This window comes from Acomys russatus, chromosome 11, assembly GCF_903995435.1.
Source record: "Acomys russatus chromosome 11, mAcoRus1.1, whole genome shotgun sequence".
Lineage (NCBI taxonomy): Eukaryota > Metazoa > Chordata > Mammalia > Rodentia > Muridae > Acomys > Acomys russatus.
In genome coordinates this window covers 36,113,650-36,139,644 of record NC_067147.1, presented here as the reverse complement: position 1 = coordinate 36,139,644, position 25,995 = coordinate 36,113,650, and the positions used below count along the sequence as shown (strand labels likewise).

General features: G+C 42.4%; 1 protein-coding gene across 1 annotated transcript; it reads left to right on the top strand.

Annotated features, from left to right (window-relative positions):
• The first annotated feature begins 17,840 nt into the window (after positions 1–17,840).
• On the top strand, positions 17,841–22,304 carry LOC127195035 (GRIP and coiled-coil domain-containing protein 2-like). Its single transcript, XM_051152486.1, is given in 8 exon segments — positions 17,841–17,852; positions 18,615–18,719; positions 19,318–19,534; positions 19,537–20,679; positions 20,682–20,756; positions 20,759–20,814; positions 20,816–21,160; positions 22,053–22,304. Coding segments are annotated over 8 exon segments (2,205 nt in total).
• The last annotated feature ends 3,691 nt before the right edge of the window (positions 22,305–25,995 follow it).

The following is a 25,995-nucleotide window of genomic DNA, read 5'->3' as shown; positions in this document are numbered from 1 at the left end:
CACTTCCGCTTCCTCCTTGGCGTCCCGGAGGAAGTTCCCTGTGCGCAGGTCCTCTGGCCTGAGCCCAAAGCACACTGAATCTTCTGGCATTGCCTTTGAACCCACATGTTCAGTTTATCACCTTGTTTCCTAATTTTTTTTTTTTTTTGAGGGGGCCGGGGATGTTTGTTTGTTTTGTTTTATGAGACAGGGTTTCTCTGTGTAGCCTTAGCTGTCCTGGACTTGCTTTGTAGAACAGGCTGGCCTCGAACTCACAGCGATCCGCCTGCCTCTGCTTCCCTGAGTGCTGTTTCCTAATTTGTAAGAGATTTTTAATTTTGTGTGTGTGTGTGTGTGTGTGTGTGTGTGTGTGTGTGTGGTCTATGTGAAACAGATAATTTATATGTGACTTCATTCTGTAAGATGTTCAGAAATGTGTTGCTTTATGAATTGAGAATCAATACCGGATCCATTAATTTATCATGGGTTGAAAAATGCTGGCATTTTTCATAGACTGTGTACTTATAAAAATGAATTTATTGGGCCGGGCGTGGTGGCGCACGCCTTTAATCCCAGCACTCGGGAGGCAGAGGCAGGCGGATCGCTGTGAGTTCGAAGCCAGCCTGGTCTACAAAGTGAGTCCAGGATGGCCAAGGCTACACAGAGAAACCCTGTCTCGAACCCCCCCCCAAATAAATAAAAATAAAAATGAATTTATTGGCTGAGATGCTTCTTGCTATTGTTAATATTGTCGATTTCAAAGGGTCTAGAATCATCTAGGAGACAAGCCTCTAGGCATGGCTGTGAGAGATATGTCTAGATTAGACTAGCTGAGCCAGGGAGATCCACAGTAAATGTGGGTGTCGGCGTTCCATGGATTGGAGTCCATGGCTGTATACAAAGGAGAAGGCAGATGGAAAGAATTCATCAAGGTGATAGTGTGGGCAGGTAAGAGTGACTAGTGTCTGATAGGGGCTCTCCCTTGTGCTCACTAGTGAGGGGACAGGCTACAGGGATTCAAGGGTTCTGTCAGAGAGTCCAACCGGCCTTCCCTCTCCTCATAGTTGCTCCCACTGGGATGAAGGCAAGATAAGGGAAAAATCCCAGGGGACTCCCTACAGAGGAAAGCAAAGAAGAGATGGAAGATATTCCATAGATTGTTGTTGTTGTTGTTGTCATCTTATAAAGTGGTAACAGGGCACCCTTAGACTGACCTAGACCTTAAAAAGAAAATTCTTGATGTTTTCCTTCAGTTAAGCCTGGCCTAAATGTGAACTAGAGGATGGAACAGTAGCCACGAGTGGGGAGTATTGATTCCGGTGCTGCCTTTTTGTAGGTGAGAGGGCATTCACTCATCAGGTGTTTCAGGTTGTCAACTTTCAGGTGTAGGCCTTCAAGCAATTGAACTATCACCCAATTATAGCCATGGAGTATCTCAAGTTACACATGGGCTAAGGCGGGCGTTTAGTTGTTTTAGATCGTGGGTTCTGGAAGCCATGTGGCATGACCTTACGAAATGTAAAGTTATCAGAGGTTCCTTGAAGCATTCAAAATCCAGTTTTCTCCTTTAAGGTACTCTGAGGTTGGAAAATCATTACCTCTTCTCAATCCTCATTCCCAGTAGACAGCACAAGTGACTCTATTCCTACTTTCTTGCTTCTCTGATCCTTCAGAAAAAATTTTTCCTCAGTTTTACAGTGGAATGGAAAAGTACAGCACCAGGAACAGTTGAGAGTTCACATCTTGATCCACAAAGTAGAGGTAGAGGAAGAGAGCCATACATGGGGAACGGCACAAGTCTTTTGAAACTCCAAAGCCCAGCCCGAGTAATACACCTTTTCCAACAAAGCCACACTTCCTAATACTTCTCAAATAGTTACAACAGCTGAGTATTCAAATACATGAATCTATGGAGGGTGGGGCATTCTCCCTCAAAGTGCAAGAGCAAACAAAATAATCCAGACTTGTTCTTGTTTGCCCACCATAACTGCGTGGTAAGACCTTATTGCTGAAGACATTACCAGCATTGGATGGAGAACACCAAGAAGTCATTCTAAAACTGACCAGAAAACTCCTTTCTGGCTAGGTTTCACAGTGCTTGGAAGATGCGATGGAGGCTTCTGGGGGAGAAAAACACCAACGGCCTTACCTGGCACTAGACTATGTATGCTACAATAGCAACCTGTCAGGCAAGTTATGCTCACTGTGAAATCATGGCATGATGGCTTGGAAGATAACCAGCTGCTTTGTGATTATATTTTAGGGCCACCCCACAGGATGAATTTCATGTCTGGTATCATAAATCTGGTTAAATGTCCAGGACCAGGAAGACCATAGGCCATACTGGTATTTCACTAAATGATCAGATTGTCAAATTACCTTCTTTGTAAGAAAATGAAACAAAAACAATGACAAAAAATTCTTTGAGGACAGCACCACATATTTTTGATCATATTTATCTCCTCCTCCAACTCCTCCTTGATCCACTGCCCACTCCAAAACCATGCAGATTTGTGTCCCGTTGTGTCTGATTTGTGCTGCCTGTGTACTCTTTGGCATACATGGGCATCCACTGAATCATAGCAAAATGACCAGGGTACACATCATAAAAGAAAACAAATTCCCTCCAGTCAGGAAACTATTAGTTACCAATAGCCCCTCAGCTAAGGATGGATTTTTATGTCCAACTCCTCCCTTTATCCTGAGATTCAGTCTGGTGATGCCATATTGACCTCGGTCTTGTTGATTCTGTTTTTCTGCTGACCTTTAGCCATCTGGTTGTCCCTGGTGTTGGCTGGGTGTTCCTGATGCTGATAGGATTCCTCAGGGAGGCAGACAAAGCCTTGAGACTGGTAGTGGATCTCAGGGGATAGCAGGCTTGTTACTTTTACATGGTGGGTGTTCCGGGCACCTGGAGGCCTGGATGATCCTGGGGCCATCAGGCCTCCACCAGAGGGAAGGTTATGGAGCTCTGCTGGCTGTTTCCATAGGCAGGCAGGAGAAAACTTGGACAGGCTCTAACCTGGCTGTTCCTCTGCTGGCTATGGCCCCTGGCAGGCAGGGGAAAGGCTGGACAGTCCCCCTCCCATTTCCATTTCTAATTTTATTAATTTGGATATTCTCTCTCTCTGCCTTTTAGCTAATTTGATAAGGGTTTGTCAATCTTTCTAAATTTCTCAAAGAACCAGCTTTATTTTTTGATTCTTTGTACTGTTTTGTTTGTCTTTTAGTTAGTTAATTTGTATATGGGTGTTGAATCTGCATGTGCACCTGCATGCCAGCAGAGGGCATCAGATCACATTATAGGTGATGGTGAGCCACCATGTGGGTGCTGGGAATTGAACTCAGGACCTCTGGAAGAGCAGATAGTGATCTTAACCACTGAGTCATCTTTTCAGCCCCTGTTTGTTTTGTTTTTTAATGGATTCAATTCCATAGTTTGTTTCTTCCTGACTACTCCATTGGGTGTGATTGTTTTCTCTTTGTTCTACAGCTCTCAGGTATGCTTTTCACCTATGGACACAGCTTCTAAACTCCCATCTTACCTGGCAGTCTATTGCTGAGTTTTAAAACATATATAATCTTTTCTTTTGAAACATGCATAATTTACCAAAACTTGTTGTGAGGAATGAAGTGAGTTGAAAAGACAAACTATTGAGAGCCCAAAGGCACGGAGAGGGAGGCCATTTCAGATGGGAGGAGCTTTAAGAGCATCAGAAATTGTTCTTGTGAAGAAGAGATGGCTGAGTGGAAAAGAGTGCTTGTTGCTCTTGGAGAGAACTCAGGTTCAAGAGCCAGTATCTGCATGGTATCTTATGGCTTTTCATAACCCCAGTTTCAGGGGACCTAACAGGCAAGCATGTAGTGCATACACGTGCATTCAGACAAAACATTCATACATATAAAATAAGAGGGCACTTGCTTTCATGGACCCAACTTGGGAAGCTACAGCCAGAGACCAGAAATTCAAGGCCATGAGTATATAGGGACTTTGAGTACACCCTGGCCTACATGAGACTTTGTCTGAGAAAAAAATTTTATTTTCATGTTTTTCCTTCATTTTCTGTGTACCAGTACAAGTAAATAAATTTCATCTTAGGTAAGATTTTGTATAACATTGGCTTTCCTGGGCCATACCGGCCAGGAGAAGAAATCAAAGAACAAGAATGTCAGTAAAGGCAGCAGCTAAACTAACGTTTTGAACTGCTTTATTTGTTCATGTCATTGGGTGTTGTGATGGTCAACATTCATTGTCAAATTGTCTAAGTTTAAAAAGGTCTGAGAGATATTCATCTAGATATCTCTGTGAGTACATTTTCCAATGGAATGAATTAGAGAAGACCCATCCTGAAGTGGGTGGTGCAATCATAAGAAATGGGGAGCCAGGCTGAATAAAATAGAAAAGGAGGAAGAGCCGGGTGTGCAACAGAATCTTCTTTCTGCTTCCTCATCAAAGATACTCTGTGACCAGTGTGGTGATTTGAATGAGAGTGAGTTCCAAGAGCTCATTTACCTCATTGCTTGGTTCCCAGTTAATTGAACTGTTTTGGAAAGTGTTAGTAGGCATGGCCCTGCTTAGAAGGTGTGTCACTGGGAGTGGGTTTTGATGTTTAAAAAGCCCATACCAGGCCAAGTCTCTCTCTTGCTGTCTCCAACTTGTGGATCAGATATAAGCTCTCAGCCATTGCTTCAGTGGCATGCCTGCCTGTCTGCCACGGTGCTCTCTACCACGATAGTCACAGGCTTACCTTTAGAATTTGTAAGCAAACCACCAGTTAAATGCTTTCTTTTATAATTTTCTTCGCTCACAGTGTCTCTTTATAGCAATAGAAAAGTTACTTTGACAACCACTCATCTCACAGTCATGCCACCATGCTTCCCCACCACAGCCCACTCAATTCATGAGCCAAAATAAAGATGTCTTGCCTTTGGTTGGTTTAGTCAGATAATTGGCCACACCAAGAAGGAAAGTACAAAATACAGAACTTGGTACTGAGAAGTCATGACTTCCTTTGACGACCTGGGTTATGGGTAATTGGTGTGTGACAGTTTGACCTGTGAGTAGAGAAGTACTTGATTGACGTGGACAGAATATAATGGGTTATTATGACAGAGCTGTAGACAGTAGAATCCTGTATATGGAGGCTTCAAAGGGGAATAAAGATTTTCTTGGACCATTCATAATATATTATTAGAAAAAAAAATCTGAGTTCTTTCGGTTCATGTCCTGACATTTTAACTGGACTGAATTCAAAAGTAATGAACTAAAGTCACTTGGTGAACTTAATCCTTTGGTAGAGCAAATCTCGAACAATCGGGCTGCAGCTTGGCTATTTTTCACAAATTTACTGAGGTATGTAATGAAGATTCAAATAGAAATATAAAGTAGAAGAGAAATGTGCTAAGTGTCATAAGATGACCCAACGTTAGAAATGATGCAAGCTGAAGAAACTTGATGCAAACATTACATAACCTTTGGACATCCTAATACCAATTGTTCAGGAAATACAAGTGTAAAAAGGCGTAATGGAGAGCTGTTATTTCTAGAGCAGAGCGCCTTACGTTGTGGTTTGGGTTGCTGAACGTGGCGTGTCACCAGGAAGCTATTTACTCTAGGTCTCCCTCTGAAGACTTCCCTTCTGTCATTGCTGTCTACAGGATACCTAGCACAGACCCAGAGGACGAGCACTGTGGGGATTTGGTGAGCAACTGGACATGGGGCTAGGGAAAGGCGGATGAGAAGCACAGGGCTGATAGAAGTAAAGGAGGGGCAAAGGAAGGATTGATGGAGGGATAAGGCAGACAGGGAGGGAGGGAGGGAGGAGGGAACAAGAGAGGCAAGGGAGGGTGGGGAGGACAGTGAAGCAGAGTGTGCTGTAGTGGGGGTCAGCTCAGCAGCCTGGGCTTCCTTAGTTAAGCCACAGTGCCCACCACCAACCTACTCCTTCTTTACACAGTCGTAACTCTTACCACCCTTCCCAGGCCAGTTGTGTCCCTATGAGAACATGCTCTGTAATGCCTTCAGGACCTGGTGGAGGTAGGGACCGTATGCATGCAGACTTTTTCAAGTGGGAGAGTTTCTCCACAGTAAAGCCCACCTTCCAATAAGTCTGCCGTGTGCTCGTCCCTTGCACACTCTCTCAGCCTCAGCTTCTACAGGGTTGTCTGTGTTGGCTTCTACTTCTATGTGGTGAGCTGAACAGATTCTGTTTTCTTTCCTCTTTGTGTTCTCCTGGGTCTCATCTCCCATAAGTGTCCCCAAGAGCAGCTGCTTCTTCAGATACTCCTAGCACCAGGGCATGCCTGGAGAACCGATCTCTGTGTTTGAGTCCAGCCTGGTCTACAGAGAGAGCTCCAGGTCAGCCACAGCTATACAAAGAAACCATGTCTTGGGGGGACAAAGAAGGATACACACATATGTGTATGTATGATGTATGTATGTATGTACCATTAATCATAGATGACCATCAATTTCTGATAGAGCAAGAACGGGTATGTTGGGAGGTGTGGAGGGGGGAAATTATGTAATTATATCATAAGCTCAAAAAATAGAGATACTTTGAAATTGTTTACTTTTTAGATGTTTATTCCTCCTTAGGGTTTAATAGTTCTCCAGAGAAGAATCATGTGTTGGTTATTGACTTTAATCTTTGTGAGCTACTTGTTCACCCTATGATAAACAAGCTAATCATTTAACAAGGATTCTCCCAAACTTATTTCATCTTTCTTTAAAACTATAAGATCAGAGACAAATAATTGTCTCAAATGTAGTATTGTGATGCAATGTAACACATCATGATTGTGCGTGAACCTGGAACACTTTTTTATTTACTGAAAATAGTTTTTTTCATACAATACATTCTGATAATGGTTTTCCCTCCCCCAGCCACAAGCCCTGGATCCTCCTCCACCAGTTTTCAACTAACTTTTGAGAGAGAGACTGTCTTAGGGTTAGTCAAGTTCTATTGCTGTGAAGAGAAACTATGACCAGAGCAACTCTTATAAGGGAAAGCATTTCATTGGGGCTGGCTTACAGTTCAGAGGCTCAGTCCATTATCTTCACAGTGGGAAGCGTGGCGGCGTGCAGGCAGACATGGTGCTGGAGAAGGAGCATGGAGAAGGACCATGAGAGGTAGAGTGTTTCACATCTGGATTTTCAGGCAGCAGGAAGTGTGTGTGACACTGGGCCTAGCTTGAGCATCTGAAACCTCAAATCCTACCCCTAGTGACACACTTCCTCCAGCAAGGCCACAAATCCTAATAATGCCACAGCCTATGAGCCTGTAGGTACAGTTTTCATTCAAACCATCACAGGGACCTGGAACATATCCTTTTAGATATACGGGCTGGCAGAATGTATTTATGGTCTTTCTTTCCATTTTTAAAAATACATTTGTTTTATTACACATGTGTAAAACAAGCTACATACAGCAGGGAGAACCATGTGACAGTTATGAGAACGATGAGTTCTATAAATGTTACATTCATAGTGGTTTGGCTATTTGTATTTGTCCAGCTTGAAGTAAATGTCTTTCCTGTCTTGTTGGGTCTAAATTTCTGAATGAAATTTAATATCTATCCTATCTCAACTCTAATAACTTAACTTCTTTATCTTGATCTAAAACCATCTTATCCCCTAATCAACTAAAGTTGATTCTAAAACTATACTACTTGGTCTAAGCCCCTTAGAGACTTGAGAAGGAATAAAACTTAAATTCCTGAGTGAACCAGCAGTGCAGGTTAGCAGCTTCCAGGATGTACACATTGACTTAGTTTACTGCCTGAACAGTCACCAAACACTCTCTATAATGTTGGAGCATCATCTTTGGCTTTCTGGTCTGTTACCCATCAGATTTGGACAGCTTCCCAGACAACATTATAGAAAACTTCTGGTCCAATTTGAACCACCATTTCAATCTCCTACTAAACCTGGAATCTCTCAACATTTAGAAACTGGACCACAAAGACATTCCCTGCCTTGCTTAACCATTTTCTCCAAAAAAATTTTTGGCCCATTCCAAGGTATTATTCGTCCCAATTCAACCTGAAGAAACCTATTTATGGTTTATCCTAGGGATAAAGATTCAAGCCACCATGAGTAGCTTTCTAAGTGGCTACGAGGGCTCTGAATTCAGGAACTCATGATTGTACGTTCTGACCCATCTTTCTAGACTGCATCTTTGTTTGGATTTTTCCACCCTGTGGTGTGCATTAACTTACATCAGTGTTGGTTGGTATGAACTAGAACATCAGTGGCTTACCTGGTGGGTATTTGAGTGGTTTCCTAGTTGGGGATGTGTGAGAAGCTTCGCTTAGCAAAGACTTTGATTGGTCTCTGAAGCACCAATGAACAGCTTGTTTTTCATGTTCTGCATCATAGAAGCTCAGGGGTACAGCTGCTGAGAGACATTCAGTATGTCTCTCTCCATCTCCTCTCTCTTCTCTCTCTCTCTCTCTCTCTCTCTCTCTCTCTCTCTCTCCGGTACAGTAGCAGAGGTACACCCTCACACACTGGATCAGAGATACGAGCCTCACCTACATTTGTCAGACTCCATCACTTCTCATTTTAGATATTTTGGTGGGTGTGTGCAGCATGAAGAACCTTCCCACATGGACTTATTCTGCCGTCTTCCTGCTGCGTTTGGAGCCTTCTATGGTATTTCTCTGCAACGTTGCTTCCCTCTCTTTTCATGGTCTTTTGAGAGAGGTTTTGGTAGGATGTTTGTGTGCTTGTGTGTGTGTGTGTGTGTGTGTGTGTGTGTGTGTGTTTCTCTTTGTTTTTTTGTTTTTGTTTTTTTGCCAAGAATTCTGTTAACCTTTAATATCCTTTAAAAATTCACTCCTTGTAATTATCGCCTTCTTTTGTTCTAAATGTTAGTGGTGAATATGTAGAGGTGTAAGCAGACAAGGGAGTAGGTGGACTGTGGGATCTTTGTCTTGGAATTCTAGATTTCTCCAGATGTTCCGTGAGATATCAGGTGATGAATAGCATGCTTGGAGTTTGCCTATATCCAGAAGTTGTCTCTGTCTTGGTATTTGCTCTGCTCTTATTCTCTGCTTATAAGTCTCTAGGATGTGTGGAGTTTCTTTGCATTAGTAATTATAGTGGAAGTGTTTCTCTTCATCAATGAAGTTGTCGATCCTAATGCACCAGATGAAAGGTGTGATAGTCACCACCGATTAGCACATTCTATCTTTTCTCACTTTGACCACTGTTTGTGAATGCACTTTTGTGTGTGTGTGTGTGTGTGTGTGTGTGGTTTGATAAAGGTTTTTACATGAATACCCCCTTTACTACTTTCACTCAAGATGGTCCCCTCACTGTACTTCTTGCTCTTGAGTTTGTTCTTTATCATCAGCTATCTTCTTTAAAGTATCTCTGCAGGTTTTATTTCTTTTTCATGCTTTTTATGAGAGCTCTTGATATGACATATAAAGTTCACTGTAGTACATATGGACTGTGTGTGTCTTAGGTGGGAGCTGAGGCCCAGAACAAGAAAACGGTTATCCAGAATAAGTGTGGCACAACTAATGCCCTTGTGTTTTGCCTGTAGTACCATTGTTACCTCTTTAGGGTTCAGGTTAATGGGCTGGCATAGTCTCTACCTTGAACTGGTTCCCCCCTTGGGTGATCTGCGTGACTGTGTTTCCCCACTCCACTGTCAGCAGTGTTCTGAGAACCCCAGCTAGATGCAGGGAGATATATGTCTGATCCTTCGTATCTGCCAATGGCTGTTTTCTAAAGACGCCTAATCTGTTGTTTGAGAAAATATTTGTTACCCACAGGACCAAAAGGCAGGAGATTGAAGGGGTGTCTTGCTGAAGTTTAGAGGTTTCAGCTAGGGTTTCCATAGATGTCAACTGGCCCAACTTGTTCAAGGGTCCGTGTTCAAGAGTTCAAGGGTTCAAGTTGCGCCTTGAAGATATCAGTCAAGACCACACAAGGGAGGAGGACATGTCTTCATAGACTAGCATAACCCCCTCATCTGGGAATTGAGCTCAGGGCCTTCTTACTACTCAATCTCACTACCCTAGTCTTGAGATATGAGCCAGCTGTGTGGGGACCCTGAATCAGGCACCCAGAATTTCTGATCATATACTAGCAATTTCCTTAGGGCCATTGGTGGTGAGGGTACTCATCTACCACAAGCAAGTGCTGGACCCTTGTCAGACTAGAAACGTGGGGACTGGACCACAGATGTGTTGCCTACACGAATGTCTTCACCAGCACTGCCTGCTTCAAAGACTGCATCAGCAAAGCCAGCGACTCAGCTTCCAGAATGTTCATCTTCGCCTCGTCAAGTAAGCACACTTGTTCTGGAGGAGTTGGTGGCAAGTTGCTACCGTGCATCATCCTGGCTTCTACTGCCATTTCTCCTTAAAACTCCAGAGGAGCTGTGTGGTATGATGTTTTCCTCTCTTTAAGAAACACAACACTCTTGCCAAGTTAAAAATACTCATGCTGCAGATAGGAAAGGGAGGGGGGGCCTTGAATTCAGGAGGAAATGAAAAGGTCACAAAGTCCCAAATAACAAGAAAAATTGGAAGAGTCTTGAGGGCAGAATTTTAAGTAAAAATGCAATATTATAAGTAAACACTTGCTGGGGGACAGAATGACCAAGCAACTGTCAGAAAGAAAGACATTCCGAGTATGGAGCTGCCTGCAAGATGCTCACACAGTTGTTCAAGGTGCTCAAGAGTTGCAGTGTTATGATTTACCCTCGGTTGCCTGGGCTTTCTAGCGACCCAGATGCTGCTGATTTATTCTGTCCCATGATCTCAATAATCTGAAGGAAAAAAGCCAGTGGCTTCCAAACATGGATTCATTCAATTTTTTTCCTATCATTGGCTCCCTTTCTGGAATTACCTGACAAATGCCCCAACCAACTACCTGGACACCCAAAGACACCTAGAAAATCCCCTGAAGATAAGACTCTTGTACTCTGGAACCCCCACCAACCCATAGGTACAACTTGGATCTTAAGTGCCACTGTATCTGGACTGGTGGTTTGCAATGTGTCCGATCAGGTGCTGCCTGGCACCTGACTCCCTGATTTTGACTTTGATCTGTGTAACTTAGTGGGTGACTTATGGGTCTCGGCTCAGAATCAGTACCCAGGGACCCCTGCCCTAGTGTATCATGGGGTTGTAGATTAATAGGAAATAATACAGGTTTAGAACTCTAAACTCATCAAGATAGGATAGATATATTTCTTCAGTGTTACCAAATATCCTTTAACTAGACAGTATGTATGTAAGTCTTGTCTATTGGTTTCATAATTGTTCTTACTGTGTTGCTGTATTTTTAAAATGGCCATTTTATTTACACAAAACAGGGGGATTGTTGGAGTATGGTCTGGTGATTTGTATTTCTTAATTGATTGCCCCCTGAGTGTCTTACTGCAGGGCCATCACATACCCCAAGTATTGTTTAACTTTCCCTCCCTGTTTGACTAAAAAAGTAAGTCAGATGATTCTGCCTAAAACTGGGCAAGCTTAGATGCAGGCAGAGTCGACAGCCTAACTCTGCCAAGAGAGGGTAAGCAAGTCCTCAATAGTTCCTGCCTCACAAATATGTCTGTCAGAGATATTGGGCTAGAAGGCCATAGAGGATGCTCCAATGTTATAGAGAGTGCTGGGTGATGGTTCAGGCAGTAAACTGTCTCAGTCATCTTTTCATTTTGGAAGCTGCTAACCTGCACTTCTGGTTCACTCAGGTATTTAAGTTTTAACCCTTTTCAAGTCTCTATGGGGTTGAAGACCAGATAGTTTAGTCTTACAGTTAAGCTTAGTTGGTTAGAGATTAAGAGATTTTTAGGTTAAAATAGATGCTATAAGTTAATAGAGATGAGATATGATAGATATTGATTTTCATTCAGAAATTTAGACCAGACAAGATAGGAGAGAGGTTTTCTTCAAGTTTGACAAATACAAATAGCCAAATCACTATGAATGTAACACTTATATAACCCCTGATTGTCTCATGGTTCTTCCTGCTGTATGTAGTTTATTTATTCATGTGTAATAATATAAGTGTATATGTTAAAATTAATTTAAAAAATTAAGAACCAGGAAGAAAAAGCCAATACCTGGGCAGGGCTGGTGGAAGGTAGGTGTGGTAAAGGTTCATGGGCTTGGGGAGAGGAGGATCTTGGGAAAGAGAAGCACATAGGTGCCAGAGGAGGAGAAGGAAGAGGATCACCAGGATAGAAAGGAGCCACGTGGGCCCAGAGGAGGGACTCTAAAGTTCCACATGAAAGACATGGCCCAGATGAACAACCTGAGCAAGTAAGTATTTTGGGATTTTGGATGCAAGGTAGCCCAAATGAAAATTATTAGGAGCAGATGCCGATGGGATGGAGGCTGGGTGGTCGTGGGAGGTAGCTTAGGTGGCAATACCTGCCATGCCCCACGTGATAAGGCTACTCTAGAATATATCAGATGTCCAGAATGTCCCATTGACATGAGTATGTTCAGGCTGCCCTTCCAGAGTGCTCCTGCCTCAGGGAGTGCCAAGGCTTTCAGAGGAGGTGCAGTTTCTACCTGACATCCAAATGTAGGGGAGCAAGTGAAGAGAACCTGATCTGCCCCTAAGCTCAAGCAACAAGGGGCCAGGAAGGACCTTGGAGACTCTGAGACGGTGCATGTCGTTTGGGGGAGGGCTCTTTTTCCTTTGGGTCTTCTGCTTCTGAATCATTGGGTCAGACGCAGCATTGTAGATGAACAGTCCCCACTAATGAGAGCATGCCAGGACAGTAGAACACACTGTTTCCAAAACAAGCAGCATCGGAGGATGGGTTCCTGGGTTTCCTGTCCCTACTGTCCTTTCCCTGAGCCTCACTCAGTGTGGGCATGTCCATGCCAGGAACATGCTTCTCCTGAAATCCCATGTTGTGATGAACTCAATGCAGGTTCATAGAGAAGAATATACATACATACAACATTCTTCATATGGTACCTGGACCAGGAAGTCTCTGAAGAGAGTTGAACTATTCATGCTCATTGAAAATGTCACCTACTGTGTGTGCTATAGGGCCTACGAACTTTGCGTCCTGTTGTTGGGGCACACTGATGCACTAGCACCATTTTTGTATATTGACTGTCATTCAACTTATGCCACAGTCTCTTGATCTTGTTTCAGGGTGCAGGAGACCCAAATAGTATCTTCATGTCCATATAGGGGTTCTTCCTGGAAGTTCCTCCAGAGTTAGCTTCCTGTCCAATATGAGGACAGTGTTCTGCAGTAACAGTCCAAAACATCCTGGAGCATCCACTGGGTGGTTAGTGCTCCATAGGTGCTGTCTGTGTTCTATGAGCGTGGGGGTTCCAGGCATAGTGTGAAGCAGGAACCATTGCTCTAAGTGCCAAAGGCCCATTGTAGAAGATGAGGACAACTGAGCCTTCTGTCTGTGCACATGGTACCACATACACACAGGCTAGTTTTCAAAAACATGCATACAAACTTGTATTCTCATGCACAGAAACAAATTCACGTGTCCACACACTCTCACACGCACATACACATGCTTGTACAAACATACATACGCACTTGCTCTGCCCGAATTACATGCACTTATAAAAACTTTTTTTTTCTGAGCCAGTGTGTCTCTGTGTAGACCTAATTGTTCTAGAACTCACTCTGCAGACCAGGCTGGCCTTCGATCAGAGATTTCCTGGCCTCTGCCTCCCAAGTGTTGGGATTAACTGCCATGTGCAGCACCAACACCTTGGAACAAAAAGGTTTAAAGAGAAAGATTAGAGGAGAAAAATGTGTTCCCAATTACTCCCTGATATTTCCATATGTAGATGGACATTTTGGCTGTCAGTGTTTTCTACAATTCAACAACTTTTAAAGTAGTTTAGTGACAATTCAGGCATGATGGCCGCCTTTAATCCCAGCACTTGGGAGGCAGAGGCAGGTGGATTTCTGTCAGTTCAAAGGAACCTTGGTCTAAGAAGAGAGTACCAGGACAGTCAGGGCTGGTACACTGAGAAATTCTATCATGAGAAACCGAAAAAAAAAACAAACCAAAAGAAAAAATTGACTTACCTCAACCTCTTGCTTCAGTTTACTATTTTCCTTTTTCTGACTTAGACACTGTTGTTCAGTTTCTGCTTTTTCCAGAAGAAGAGCATCCAAGCATTCAGTTAGTGCCTGTTTTGGAATGACATGATTTGTCTTACTTAGGGGCAGAGCAAACAGTCTATTCATATAGATTTTATTTTCTATGTTATTCTTTCATCATTACATCTGAGAATTCAATATTTACATGGAACATGAAAAACAAAGGTAAAATCACATACAATCTACTTTCTACGTTTTAACTATAATGTACTTATTTATAAGATATACAAATAAGAGCCTATTTCTTAGGGTTAAGTAACAACAATAGCAACAATAACAAACACAAACCAAATCAGAAATAGCCGAATATTATGAGGTGTAGTGTCCTGTGTCTGGGGTTGCATGGTGTTGGAAGCCCCGAATAAGCAGTTTCACAGATTCTGGGAAGGAAGCATTAAAAACACCAGAATTTGCCCTCTGAGCACCAGAACCCCCACTCCCGCATGCACTGTCCTCTCTCAGTCAGATTCAGACCATGCTAACTCCTTTCCAGAAGCTCTGGAGGAATTTCCGCATTCTGTTTGATGTGTGCACAGGTGCTGATGTTCTCAGTGGCCTCAGCCCCACTTCTTGCTCTTTTGCAGACATATCTAAAGGGATGAGAGTCAAAGTAAATTACACTTTTGAACGAGGTTTCACTAGAATGTGGCATGGGGAAAAAACCAGAGTATTAAAGGGAACAAACTAGATTCCTCTGTGTGTGTGTGTGTGTGTGTGTGTGTGTGTGTGTGTGTGTGTGTGTGTTTATGCCTACATACAGATTCATCCATTTCCCTACACATTTCATGATGCCCTTGTGTTTAGTAGTTGTATAGTATTCTGTTGTGGAGATGTACCATATTCTCTTTAGCCATTCTTCGGTTAAATGACAGATTGTTTCCGGTGTCTGGCTATTACAAATAAAGGTGCTACAAGCATAGTTGAGCAAGTGTCCTTGCTGTATAGTGGAGCATCGTTTGGGTATATACACAGGAGTGGTGTAGCTGGGTCTTGAGGTAGATCTATTTGTAATTTTCTCAGAAATTGACAGATTCTCAGAGTGGTTGTACAAGTTTGCACTTGCACTAGCTATGAAAGCGTGTTCTCCTTTCTAAACTATGCTGCCATCCTGTTGCTAGAATTTATGATTCTAGTCAACCTGGTGGGTGTAAGTTGAACTCTTAGAGTTGTTTTGACTTGCATTTTCCTGGTGACTAAGGACATTGACCATTTCTTTAAGTGTTTACCAGCCATTAGGAATTCTTCCGTTGACAATTCTCTGCTGTGTTGGCATGTTTGCGAATGTCATAATGAAGCTGCTATAGTTACTATTTCAAAATGCATGTTTTAACAGTAGAAAATAGAAACCACATTAAAAAGAATAAATTAATTTCAAAGTGAAATTTGCATGATAATGAAGAAAAATAAGACATACGCAAATCAAAGCTCAGACGCCCAAACTGCCTGCTCTGACTACGTCGAGCATCATCTAGATCAGGGAGAGAGGATAAGAAGTAATAGAAGAACAGAAATAAGATACAGAGGCAGAAACAAAGGATAGATTTGGGAGGTTTTGCAGTCAATACCCCAGCAGCCAACTTTGAACTCATGACCTTAGGCATGTTAGATGAGTGCTCTACCGCTGTCATCCCACTTCCTTGGGTGCCAGAACAATTAACTCTCAGCCCAGAGGCCAAAGTGTACTTTGTCTGAAAAGCTGAAGACATTGAGCATATACTTGAAAGAACATCTTCTTTAGTCACAGTCTCAGCAATTCATATGATTCTTATGCCAGAGCAGAGAGCACAAGAGCAAAGCCTATAGACAGAGAGCCTTTGCAAAAGCTCCCGACACATGTACAAGCCTGGGGAGAGAAGTCTGTCACTGGTTTGTCCTTGAGATGAGTAGGCCTAAGCTTGCTCGATCTCTCTCTCTCTCTCTCTCTCTCTCTCTCTCTCTCTCTCTCTCTCTCTCTCTCTGCTTCCTGCTTGAGTTTGAGAATGCGATGGTCCCAGGAGTCTGCTTTTGTCTTCAAGATTCCAGCTAGCTGTCATGCCTCTGCCCCACCAACATGGGCTCTTGTCCCTCCAAAAATTAAGCCATATGTGCTTTCTCGTCCTCTTAAGATCCCATGCTTATGAATTCTTATCCCCCCAAGCAGCATAGTAACCACTACACTCACCCTTAGCAAAGAAGGCTGCTAACTATGCTCACCCTGCTGGCCAAAAGTCAAAGCAGATTCACTGCTGTCACCCAGTCATATATTGACTGTGTCTCTCCCACCCACCTGGTCCAGAGAAACAATGAGGCCTGCAAGTAGCTTTAATTCCACACCCACCCTCTCTCATGTAGCATAGGTGTCATAGGAACCAAACCTGCTTCCTGGTGCCACATGACCTCCTCTTCCCGAAGAAGCCTTGTGGTCCATGGAGACCTCTTTTGTCTAATGGGAATGAAACTGTCTCCTTCACACTCCCACTGAGTTGACATCATTACTAAAGACTTCTGCCTAAAGTGGGATCTCTCCTAGTAGTATCACAGTCTCTCTATGTCTCTCATCTGTACCCTTCTCCCTCACAAAAATCCAAACTGACGCAACAAGGAGAGATAAAAGAATCAGTGAAAAACTTAAGAGCCCACGTAGTAAAACTAGGCAACACAATCTCAAAGAACCAATGGATGAACAAAACCTTGTATTGTGGTCATGGAAATTCCCAGACAGCAATGATCCACAAGTATTCCAGTAGTCCAAAACACTGAGGGAAGGGACACTTTCAAGCTCTCTTCATAAACACGGCTTACCCTTACTCTCTAACCAAGTAAAAACGACTTGAAAAGAACCAAGTATCTGACAATGTCTTTGACTACCAACATGAGGAAATCCTTACTGACAGTACCAGATACTTGGCTTCATATCCAATGACACATTAAAAAAAAAAACATTCTTCATTATCAAGATGCTTACACTAGGAACAGAAAGATAATCACACACACACACACACACACACACACATCACATTGACAAAAATATATATAATACATACACGACATCAACGGAGGGTTGTCAGCAATGAGAAAGGGTGACACGCCATTGGCAGGAACAGAAATTTTGACTACAAACATGCCAATTCCACAAACACTGCTATAATTTTTGTCTACCACAGGCTGTATTTAGGCATTGGGATGGATTTTGTACACTGGGAAATACTGGTCACATGAAATCGGCGGGGAAATGAAATAGAGCAGGTGAATATGACCACAGTGCACTGCAGGCGGGAAAGGCAAGTCATGATCAAACTCCTCAGTCTCTACATACACATCTTACCTTTTTTTTTTTTTTTTTTAATATCTTACCATTTAAAACAAACAAGAACAAAGCCAACATTCACTAAGAAGTGAGTCTGATAACTGGAAAGTCTCAATGAAGGAGTACAAAATACAGCCAAATTTTTCCAATCCAAAATGAATATTGTCAAAATATTCAACCAATACCTGTGAAACACAAAAACAAAATTTAAAAACTGGGAAACCAACTCACTATGTTGTGGTCCAATAGGTTTGAATAGTTCAAGACTTTGAGAATCACTTGATTCGCCAAACAACTGCTTGTCTGTAGTAAAAGGACAAATCCCAGCTCACAGCAGGGCTTTTAATGGACATTTATCTAGCATGGGTCACAATGACTACTTGTGATGTCATATACAATGGACCAATCAAGGCCCAGAAAAACCCACAGCAGGGGTGGAGGGGTTAGGGGATGACGGTGGGGGTATGGGGGGTAGGGGGTTGTTTGTTTGTTTAGTTGGTTGGTTTTTTTGTTTTTGTTTTCTCTTACATTCTTTCCTGAACAATCACACTAATTTATCACATGGCTGTGATCAAAGAGCTGGGAATGCCTTACTTATGAGAAAACAGCTTAGTTAACCTCAGAGTTAACAGGGCATAGAGCAATATAATGGGGACAACTCACGAAATGGATGTTAGGGGTGTAATGCAGGGTACATGCTATGTTCCTTGGTTTCTGCTTCTTTTCTGGATTTTCAGAGAGTGTGGTGGCTGTGTATTGTCTGTTTTCCTGACCTGCTCAGCTGCTGTGCTCACAGGGAATGCCTGCTGGTGTTGGAGGCTGGGATACTGGGATGAATTAGGGGAAGGAAGGTTGGAGGAGAATGGGGTCAGAGAAGAGAGACCACAGCACGTTGTCTGCGATGGAGCTTGGGATAAGACTAGGCATTGGATCCCAGAAGGAGTTGGAAAGGTGTGATCTGCCTTTTGCCCTGGGACGAGCAGCCCTTCGGTTAGTAGAGGTGCCTGCTGGATCTGGAATCTGGGACAGAGCAACAGGTGGAGGGAAAAGGTTATAAGGAAGAGATCTTTGGGATTCATAGAGAAGAAGGGCCAGAGAAGGCTACCATGGGTGCTCAGCTTTAGAGCTGGGGATGAGACTGGGAGATTGGGTCTGAGGAAACAGAGAGCAAGACACTTTTTTTGTTTTAACCTAAGTCAGACAAATCATGTCATTCCAAAACAGGTCCTAACTGAACGGTTGGATGCTCTTCTTCTGGGAAAAGCAGAAACTGAACAACAGTGTCTATGTCTGAAAAAGGAAAATATTAAAGTGAAGCAAGAACTTGAGGTAAGACGACATTAATTTTTTTGTTTGTTTTTCAGTTTTTCAAGACAGGGTTTCTCTGTGTAGCCTTAGCTGTCCTGGACTTGTAAGCTGGGCTCAAACTGACAGAGATCCTCTTACAGTTATGCAGAGATAGACTAACATTTTATTTTTGCATAGTTTAATCTTTCTTATAGCAATATCATTATTTAATAAAAGTCTTAAGATTTGGAGTTTTCACAACTCTAAATACTATTATCTGTTCAGCTTTAGGACATTTAGTAGCACATTGTTACTTTTTGTCTGTAAAATTTTACCTTATTTTTCTAAAATGTCTTACTAATCTGTTCAGGAGATACAAATTTATATAATTTATTACTTTTAAAAGATAGCTGAATACAGAAGTTTCCTAGTTGTTAGTTACTTTACATAATAGATTTTTGTATTGATGATAATAGTTGTACTTAGTGAGGCAAAACTTAAACAAAACTGTTGAAATCTAGATGTTATAATTCTCTAGGTATGTTTTGTTCATCTCTTTTTCCATTTAGTTAACCCTTTAGTGAACATAGAGATTTCCTTCATCTTCAATCATTGATTTGTGCTTCTATTTTTATAATAGGATTCTGTAACTAAGCTGGAAGATATGAAGAAAGAGTTTGAGCAATCACATAGAAACTATGAAAAAGGACTTGAAAGCTTTAAAAATGAATTGATGGCAGTGCAGTCAGAGCACAGTAAAGAAAAAGCCATCTTACAACGAGAGCTGGAAGATGCAGGAAATAAACAATTAGAGCTGTTAGAACAGCTTAAATCTCAGAGTGACTCTGAAGACAATGTTAAAAACTACAAGAAGAGATTCAGAACATTACGGCGGTATTTGAAGAACAAATGTTATATCTAAAAAAGCAGGTAGAAGCTACCAACAAGGAAAAAAATGAAGAGATTATTCATCTCCAAAAAGTCATTGAGGACAATGCTGAGCACTACCAAAAATCTCAAGAAGAGATTTTGCAGCTGCACGCTACACACAGAGACAAAGTTAATGAACTGATGTCTCAAGTGGAAATATCAGCTAAAGAACATGAGGCAGAAATAAATAAGCTAAAAGAGAATAAAGTGCTACAGGGTGGGGCAAGTGAGACCATTCAGGAGAAACTCCAATGTGAGTCAGAAAACTTAAATGAATGCAGCTCAGAGGCAAGCCAGGAAAGTCAGAATTGCTCTGTGCCCTTACAGGAAGACCCTTGTGCAGAACAAACAGTATATGATAAGGTCAGACAACTGGAAGATTCCTTAAAAGAACTGGAATCTCAACACAGTATCTTAAAAGATGAGGTGACTTACATGAATAATCTCAAGTTAAAACTTGAAATGGATGCCCAACATATAAAGGATGAGTTTTTCCATGAGCGAGAAGACTTGGAGTTTAAAATTAATGAGCTTCTGCTGGCTAAAGAAGAACAGGGCTATGTAGTAGAAAAATTAAAATACGAGCGAGAAGACTTAAACAGACAGCTTTGCTGTGCTGTGGAACAACATAACAAGGAAATACAGTGTCTTCAGGAGAACCATCAGAAAGAAATGTCTGAACTAAGTGAGACACTTATGTCAGACTCAGAAAAAGAGAAGTTAGCATTAATGTTTGAAATACAGGGTCTTAAGGAACAGTGCGAAAATCTGCAACATGAAAAGCAAGAAGCTGTCCTAAATTATGAGAGTTTACAAGAGATGATGGAAATTTTGCAAACAGAACTGGGAGAATCTGCTGGAAAAATAAGCCAAGAGTTTGAAACAATGAAGCAACAGCAAGCATCTGACGTTCATGAGCTTCAGCAGAAGCTGAGGACTGCTTTCAATGAAAAAGACGCTCTCCTTGAAACTGTGAATCGCCTCCGAGGAGAAAATGAAACGTTATTATCTCAGCAAGAATTAGTACCAGAGCTTGAAGGCACCATAAAGAAGGTTCAGGCAGACAATAGCATGCCTTAGCCAGTCTTGGCCAAAAAGATAAAACATTACGGGAGTTAGAGGCAAAGATACATTCTCTTGCCGAAGAAAAGGTGATTTTGTAAGTAAAATAAAAATTTCCCATGAAGAGATAAATGGTCTCCATCAGAAAATGGGAACAGGAGCAGAGATTGACTCTAGAACTCAGGGAAGCAGCAGCGCAAACTGCCCAGCACAACAGTGAACTGAGACAAAGAGTAACTGAGTTAACAGGGAAACTAGATGAAATAGTAAGAGAAAAGAGTCAAAATGATCAAAGCATTATGGTTCAAATGAAAACTGTGACTGAAGACCAAGAAGCACTACCCAGTTGTCTAAGGCACAGGATGCTCACCAAACCATGGCTTCTGTGTCTCTTGAAAGCCTGTGCACAAATAAACCCTTCTTCCTTAGAGCCGACTCTGGCCTGGAATTTGGTGATAGCCATGAAAAAAATAACCAGAGTCCTGGTAGTGGTACAGAATCTGAGAAAAATAAAAAAAAGCTGATTTCCGATAAGCCATGATGTGCTGGTTGCTTGTGATGACATCACAAGGAGACACTGTGAGGAAGGCTAGCAACTAGTCCATAGGAGGCACTGCCTGCACTGTACTGTTTTGTATCTTGGAGTAGCTATTGGTTGCCTACAGAGTAGTTGGACTTAAAATTGGCCCTGATAGACTTTGAATCTCAAATCTATTCTACGTCGGTATAATGAATGTGTTACCTAGTTTGTTGGTTTTGCTTCCAGGAGTTTAAGTTTGCTATTTCATGTTTATATTATGGGTTTTTTTTCCCCCTGAGGTTTGATTTGTGTATGTCTTATTTTTCTTCATTATCAGACAAAATTTTCCTTGAAACTCATTTATGCTTTTTAATTTGGTTTCTATTTTCTTCTGTTAAAACGTGTGTTATGGGATACTAACTATAGCAGTTTCATTATGATGTTCCCTAACATGGCAATACAGCACTTTGTGGGTTCCCTCCTGATCTAGTTCACTTCCTCCACCCCATCCCTGTAACTAGTCCTCATCTACAAATGTTCAGTACCCAGTTTGCTCATGAGAAAAGGAAAAATATGTCATGTTTCTGTTTGTGAAACTTTCTTTTTATATAAAACTAATTCTACTTCCAGCTACTTTGCTTATAACACAGCAGATCAGTTGTCACTGTTTGAGGATGGATTATTTCCCAGACATTGGATGTATGCTATGCTATTACTAGTCAGTTGGATAACTCAGTTTACACTTTGTGGTTTTTACTCTGGCTGTTGATTGTATTTCTATGGTCTTCTGAGGCATCATGGTGGGGTTGGGGATACTTCAGATTTTGTGATGTAGAATTCATAGCTATTAACTTCCCCCCTAGATCTATATGTGTTCCTGGAATTTCCCACAAAATGAAGTACTTGGAACTGAGTTGAACATCATGGCCAGCCACTTGGGAGACGGCATCCTTGAAAAGAATTTCAGGATCTTAACCTCCCTTGCTTGTGGTACATTCTGGGAGGTGATGCTTGCCTGCCACCTTCCCACGCAGGCACCTGTGGCTGTGAAGATCCTTGAGAAGCACAAGGCTCTGGCTGAGCTCAGCTCTACAGTAGACATCCTCCAATCTTAGGAACACAGGAACAAAGGTCAATTTTTTCATGTCATTGACACACGGACACCGACCTATGTTGTCACGGAGTATGTTGCAGGAAAAAAAAAAAAAAAAACCGGGACATGTGCCTCAGGGAGATGGGCTGTCTAAAGGAGAGGAAGCCAGACCTATTTGCCAACAGGTTGTGTCAGCTGTTTATTTCCCTCACCAAAGACACATCTCACGTTATGATAGTAAATTAGAGAATATTCTTATTGATAGGACTGGCAAGATCAAGCTTTGTGACTTGGGTATGGCAACCCACCTTGCACAGGGCCAGATGTTGGTGGAAGTCTGTGGCTCCGTGCTCTATTTGGCTCCGGAGATTCTGGGAAGGAAGCCCTATGATCGGCTGGGAGAATAATAGAACAGCCACAATCAATATTCTCAAACAGCAAATGAGTGGTGGGGACAGCCACCAGCAAGGTGAGAAGCTCTGGATTCACACCATCCCTGCAGCTGCATTTCTGCTTTTTTTTTTTTTCTTTTAAACTTAGTCTCTTTACAGCCTGATTTTCTACCCATCTCTACTCTCCTCCCAGGCCCACACTCACGTCCAACTCCTCCAATGCCCCCTTCTCTTAATCCTCAGAGAAAGGGGGGCCCCCAGGAAGTATCAATCTACCCTGTCACCTCAAGTCCCAGCAGGACTAAGCACATGTTCTCCCACTGGGGGCTGACAGGGCAGCCCAGCTACAGGAAACAGGAACAGTGGCAGGCAGCAGAGTTGGAGACAGCCCCTAGAGCCGTTGTTAGGGGACCCACATGTTGGCCACGTTGCAATCTGCTACCTATGTGTAGGTGGTGTAGGCCCAGTTCATGCATGCTCTTTGTGAGCCCCCATGGGCACAGGTTACTTGACTCTTGGGGTCTTCTTGTGGTGCCCTTGACCCCTCTGGCTCCCTCTCTCCTTCCCAGTCTAACTCTGGAGGAACTTCCAAACAGAACCCCAATATGGGACATGAAGATACTATCTGGGTCTGCTCTGCCCTGAGACATGATCAAGAGACCTGCAGGGAAGTCTAGTCCGAGGCCCTATCTCAAAAAGTCATTAGTTTCAGGAAAGATCCTGTCACCCAAGGGGCAGCCAATTAGAGAAAATGGCAGCTAGGCTGGAAACCTTATCTTGGCCTGGCCATCTGCTCTTGTCACCCATAGAAGGTTTGGTATTTCATCTTGTGGTTAAACGTTCATGACATAAAGATGTGGTCTACTGACCACCTGGCTAGGGGCCAATCATAAACCTACCCATGTAACTGCCTTGTTGCCCACCAATCAGGTTTTAGATTACCTAACTCCTGCTGGAATTCCCCTTTTTACTCATAAAAAGGCCTTTAAGCCAATATCCAAGGTTGCCGTTTTGTAAAGTGCCTGACCCCTGCGTACAAGAATGTTGCTTTCACAAAATAAAAGCACTCTTGTTGATAGCATTTGTGAGCAGTAGTCTTCTTGTGGAAATTTCAGACTTAACAGTGCCAAGGATTGCACAAAAAGTCTCCTTGTCACATTTCAAAGCTCCTTCTGTGGGCTCAGTGGAAACTAGACTAGTTTGCTGCCATGGCCAGACCCTGGGATCCACCAATATTATCTGAACTCTTTGAGCCTGTAGTCCCATGTGGCTGGACTTCTAGTTTAACTGACTGCCCTGCTCCACTCCTTGTTTATTTTCTCAGTACTTTTCCATGTTATGAATTCATAAAATTGTATACCTCTCTAGGAAGCACCTAAAATGCCTTTTACTTGTCACTGATGCCCGGACTTATCTGCCTCCGGCCATTGCTCAACTCTTTCCTCTGTTACTCAGTCACAAATGATAGTCCATGGTGCTTCAATCTTGAGTTTGTTTGTTTTTCACTTTACGAGACAGGGTTTCTCCGTGTGGCCTTGGCTGTCCTAGACCCCCTTTGTAGACCAGGCTGGCCTCGAACTCACAGCAATCCGCCTGCCTCTGCCTCCTGGGTGCTGGGCTATCCTGAATTTATAGAGCCCATGAAGCTGCTGATCTACGAGAAGGAAGGTGGGTAAGGACAGCATGATAGAGGAGGCTGGTTTTCAAATACAAAGACCTTTATTACTGTTAGAGTAAAAAAACAGTCTGATCAAGAGACTAAACTTTCTGACTTGAGTGGTGACCTAACATTCCAGATAAGCTGGTTCAAACATTTTGACGAAGGGACCACCCCTAGGAAAGCTGACCCATCTTAAGTCACAATAAAGAGACAAGTAGTCATTTAGTGAGAATGTACCCTTCCCCCCTCCAGAATCCTCACCCCTGCTGCAGAAGCTTAAGGGCCACAGCCATGTAAGAGTTTTATTTATTTATTTATTTATTTATTTATTTATTTATTTATTTATTTGGTTTTTTGAGACAGGGTTTCTCTGTGTAGCCTTGGCCATCCTGGACTCACTTTGTAGACCAGGCTGGCCTCGAACTCACAGCGATCCGCCTGCCTCTGCCTCCCGAATGCTGGGATTAAAGGCGTGCGGCACCACGCCTGGTCCATGTAAGAGTTTTAAATTTGCCCACTTTTCTCAATTTGTTTGATGAAACAGGTAACAAATAAGGTTATCCTTGACCTCTTGACCTGGAGTCCACCTAGTGTAAGATGGTCTAGAAACCCCCCAGGAAAAATGTTGACCTCCCTCTAGGGTCATTCCTTCCCTTGCATCTTCCCAGAATTACATTGACTTAGTGTGTTGTGAAGTAGTTACATCTGTGTTCAGTCAGTGAGAGAAATGCTGGTTCTGAAATAGTTCAACCTGTAGCCAGTCAGTGAGAGAAATGCCGTTTCTGACAGGAAAGGGTCCTATATTTAAGATGTAAGAGGGTGATGCCAGGTGACATTCGCTTCAGGTAACTTCTGAGAGTGTACTACTCTTCACTCTAAATTCTCTCTCTTAAAGCTATTAGACGTCACATAAAAATAATTGTAAGCTATTTCGGTTCATTTGGTTTTTAGCTTTAGGAATGTGCTCTCACTTCTTCCACTCTTCTTGTTCCGCTGATTTGACTGAATCTCCGCGGGGCCTGGAGCCAGCTGTCTGTTGGGAGCATTTGCAGTAGCTTTTGTAATGGTCTTCCTTTGCTTTCTCCTGTTGATAAGGCATTAAAGGGTTAACGGATCATCGGTAATTCTGAAACTGTACCTCACCTATGGGGAACTCAGATTTGAAGGGAAAAGTAGAGGCAGAGAAAAACAAAAAAGCCAAATGACTTCCCATGGTTCTGTATATAAGCAAACCTCTATCAAATGATTTCTATTTTTTTCTTGATTAAAAAAAATCTGATTTTTATATCATTTAGTCACTTAACTGTCTTAAGGACTCCAGGGACCCCCTGTGTCATATTAATTTAGGAAAGTCACAGCTACTGCTGTGCTTTGGTGAAGGACATGGCTGTCTTTTTGAAGAGGTGTTAGATTGTTCTTTTTTTTTTTTTTATGTTGTTGCTTTATGAAGGTGTTAAAAAAAATGCTACTCTAAAAGATAGGACTGGGAAATTGTTTAGTTAAATCGTGCGTGACAGGTGCCTATGAATTCTTCACACACATTACTGTTTCACTGTAATGTGCCATCATCCTGAATAGATTACACTTCAAATGCCTAAGTGTTTACACAGGATAATGCAGCAACATTATGGGATGGGTTTGGGCAGCCCTCTCCTCCAATG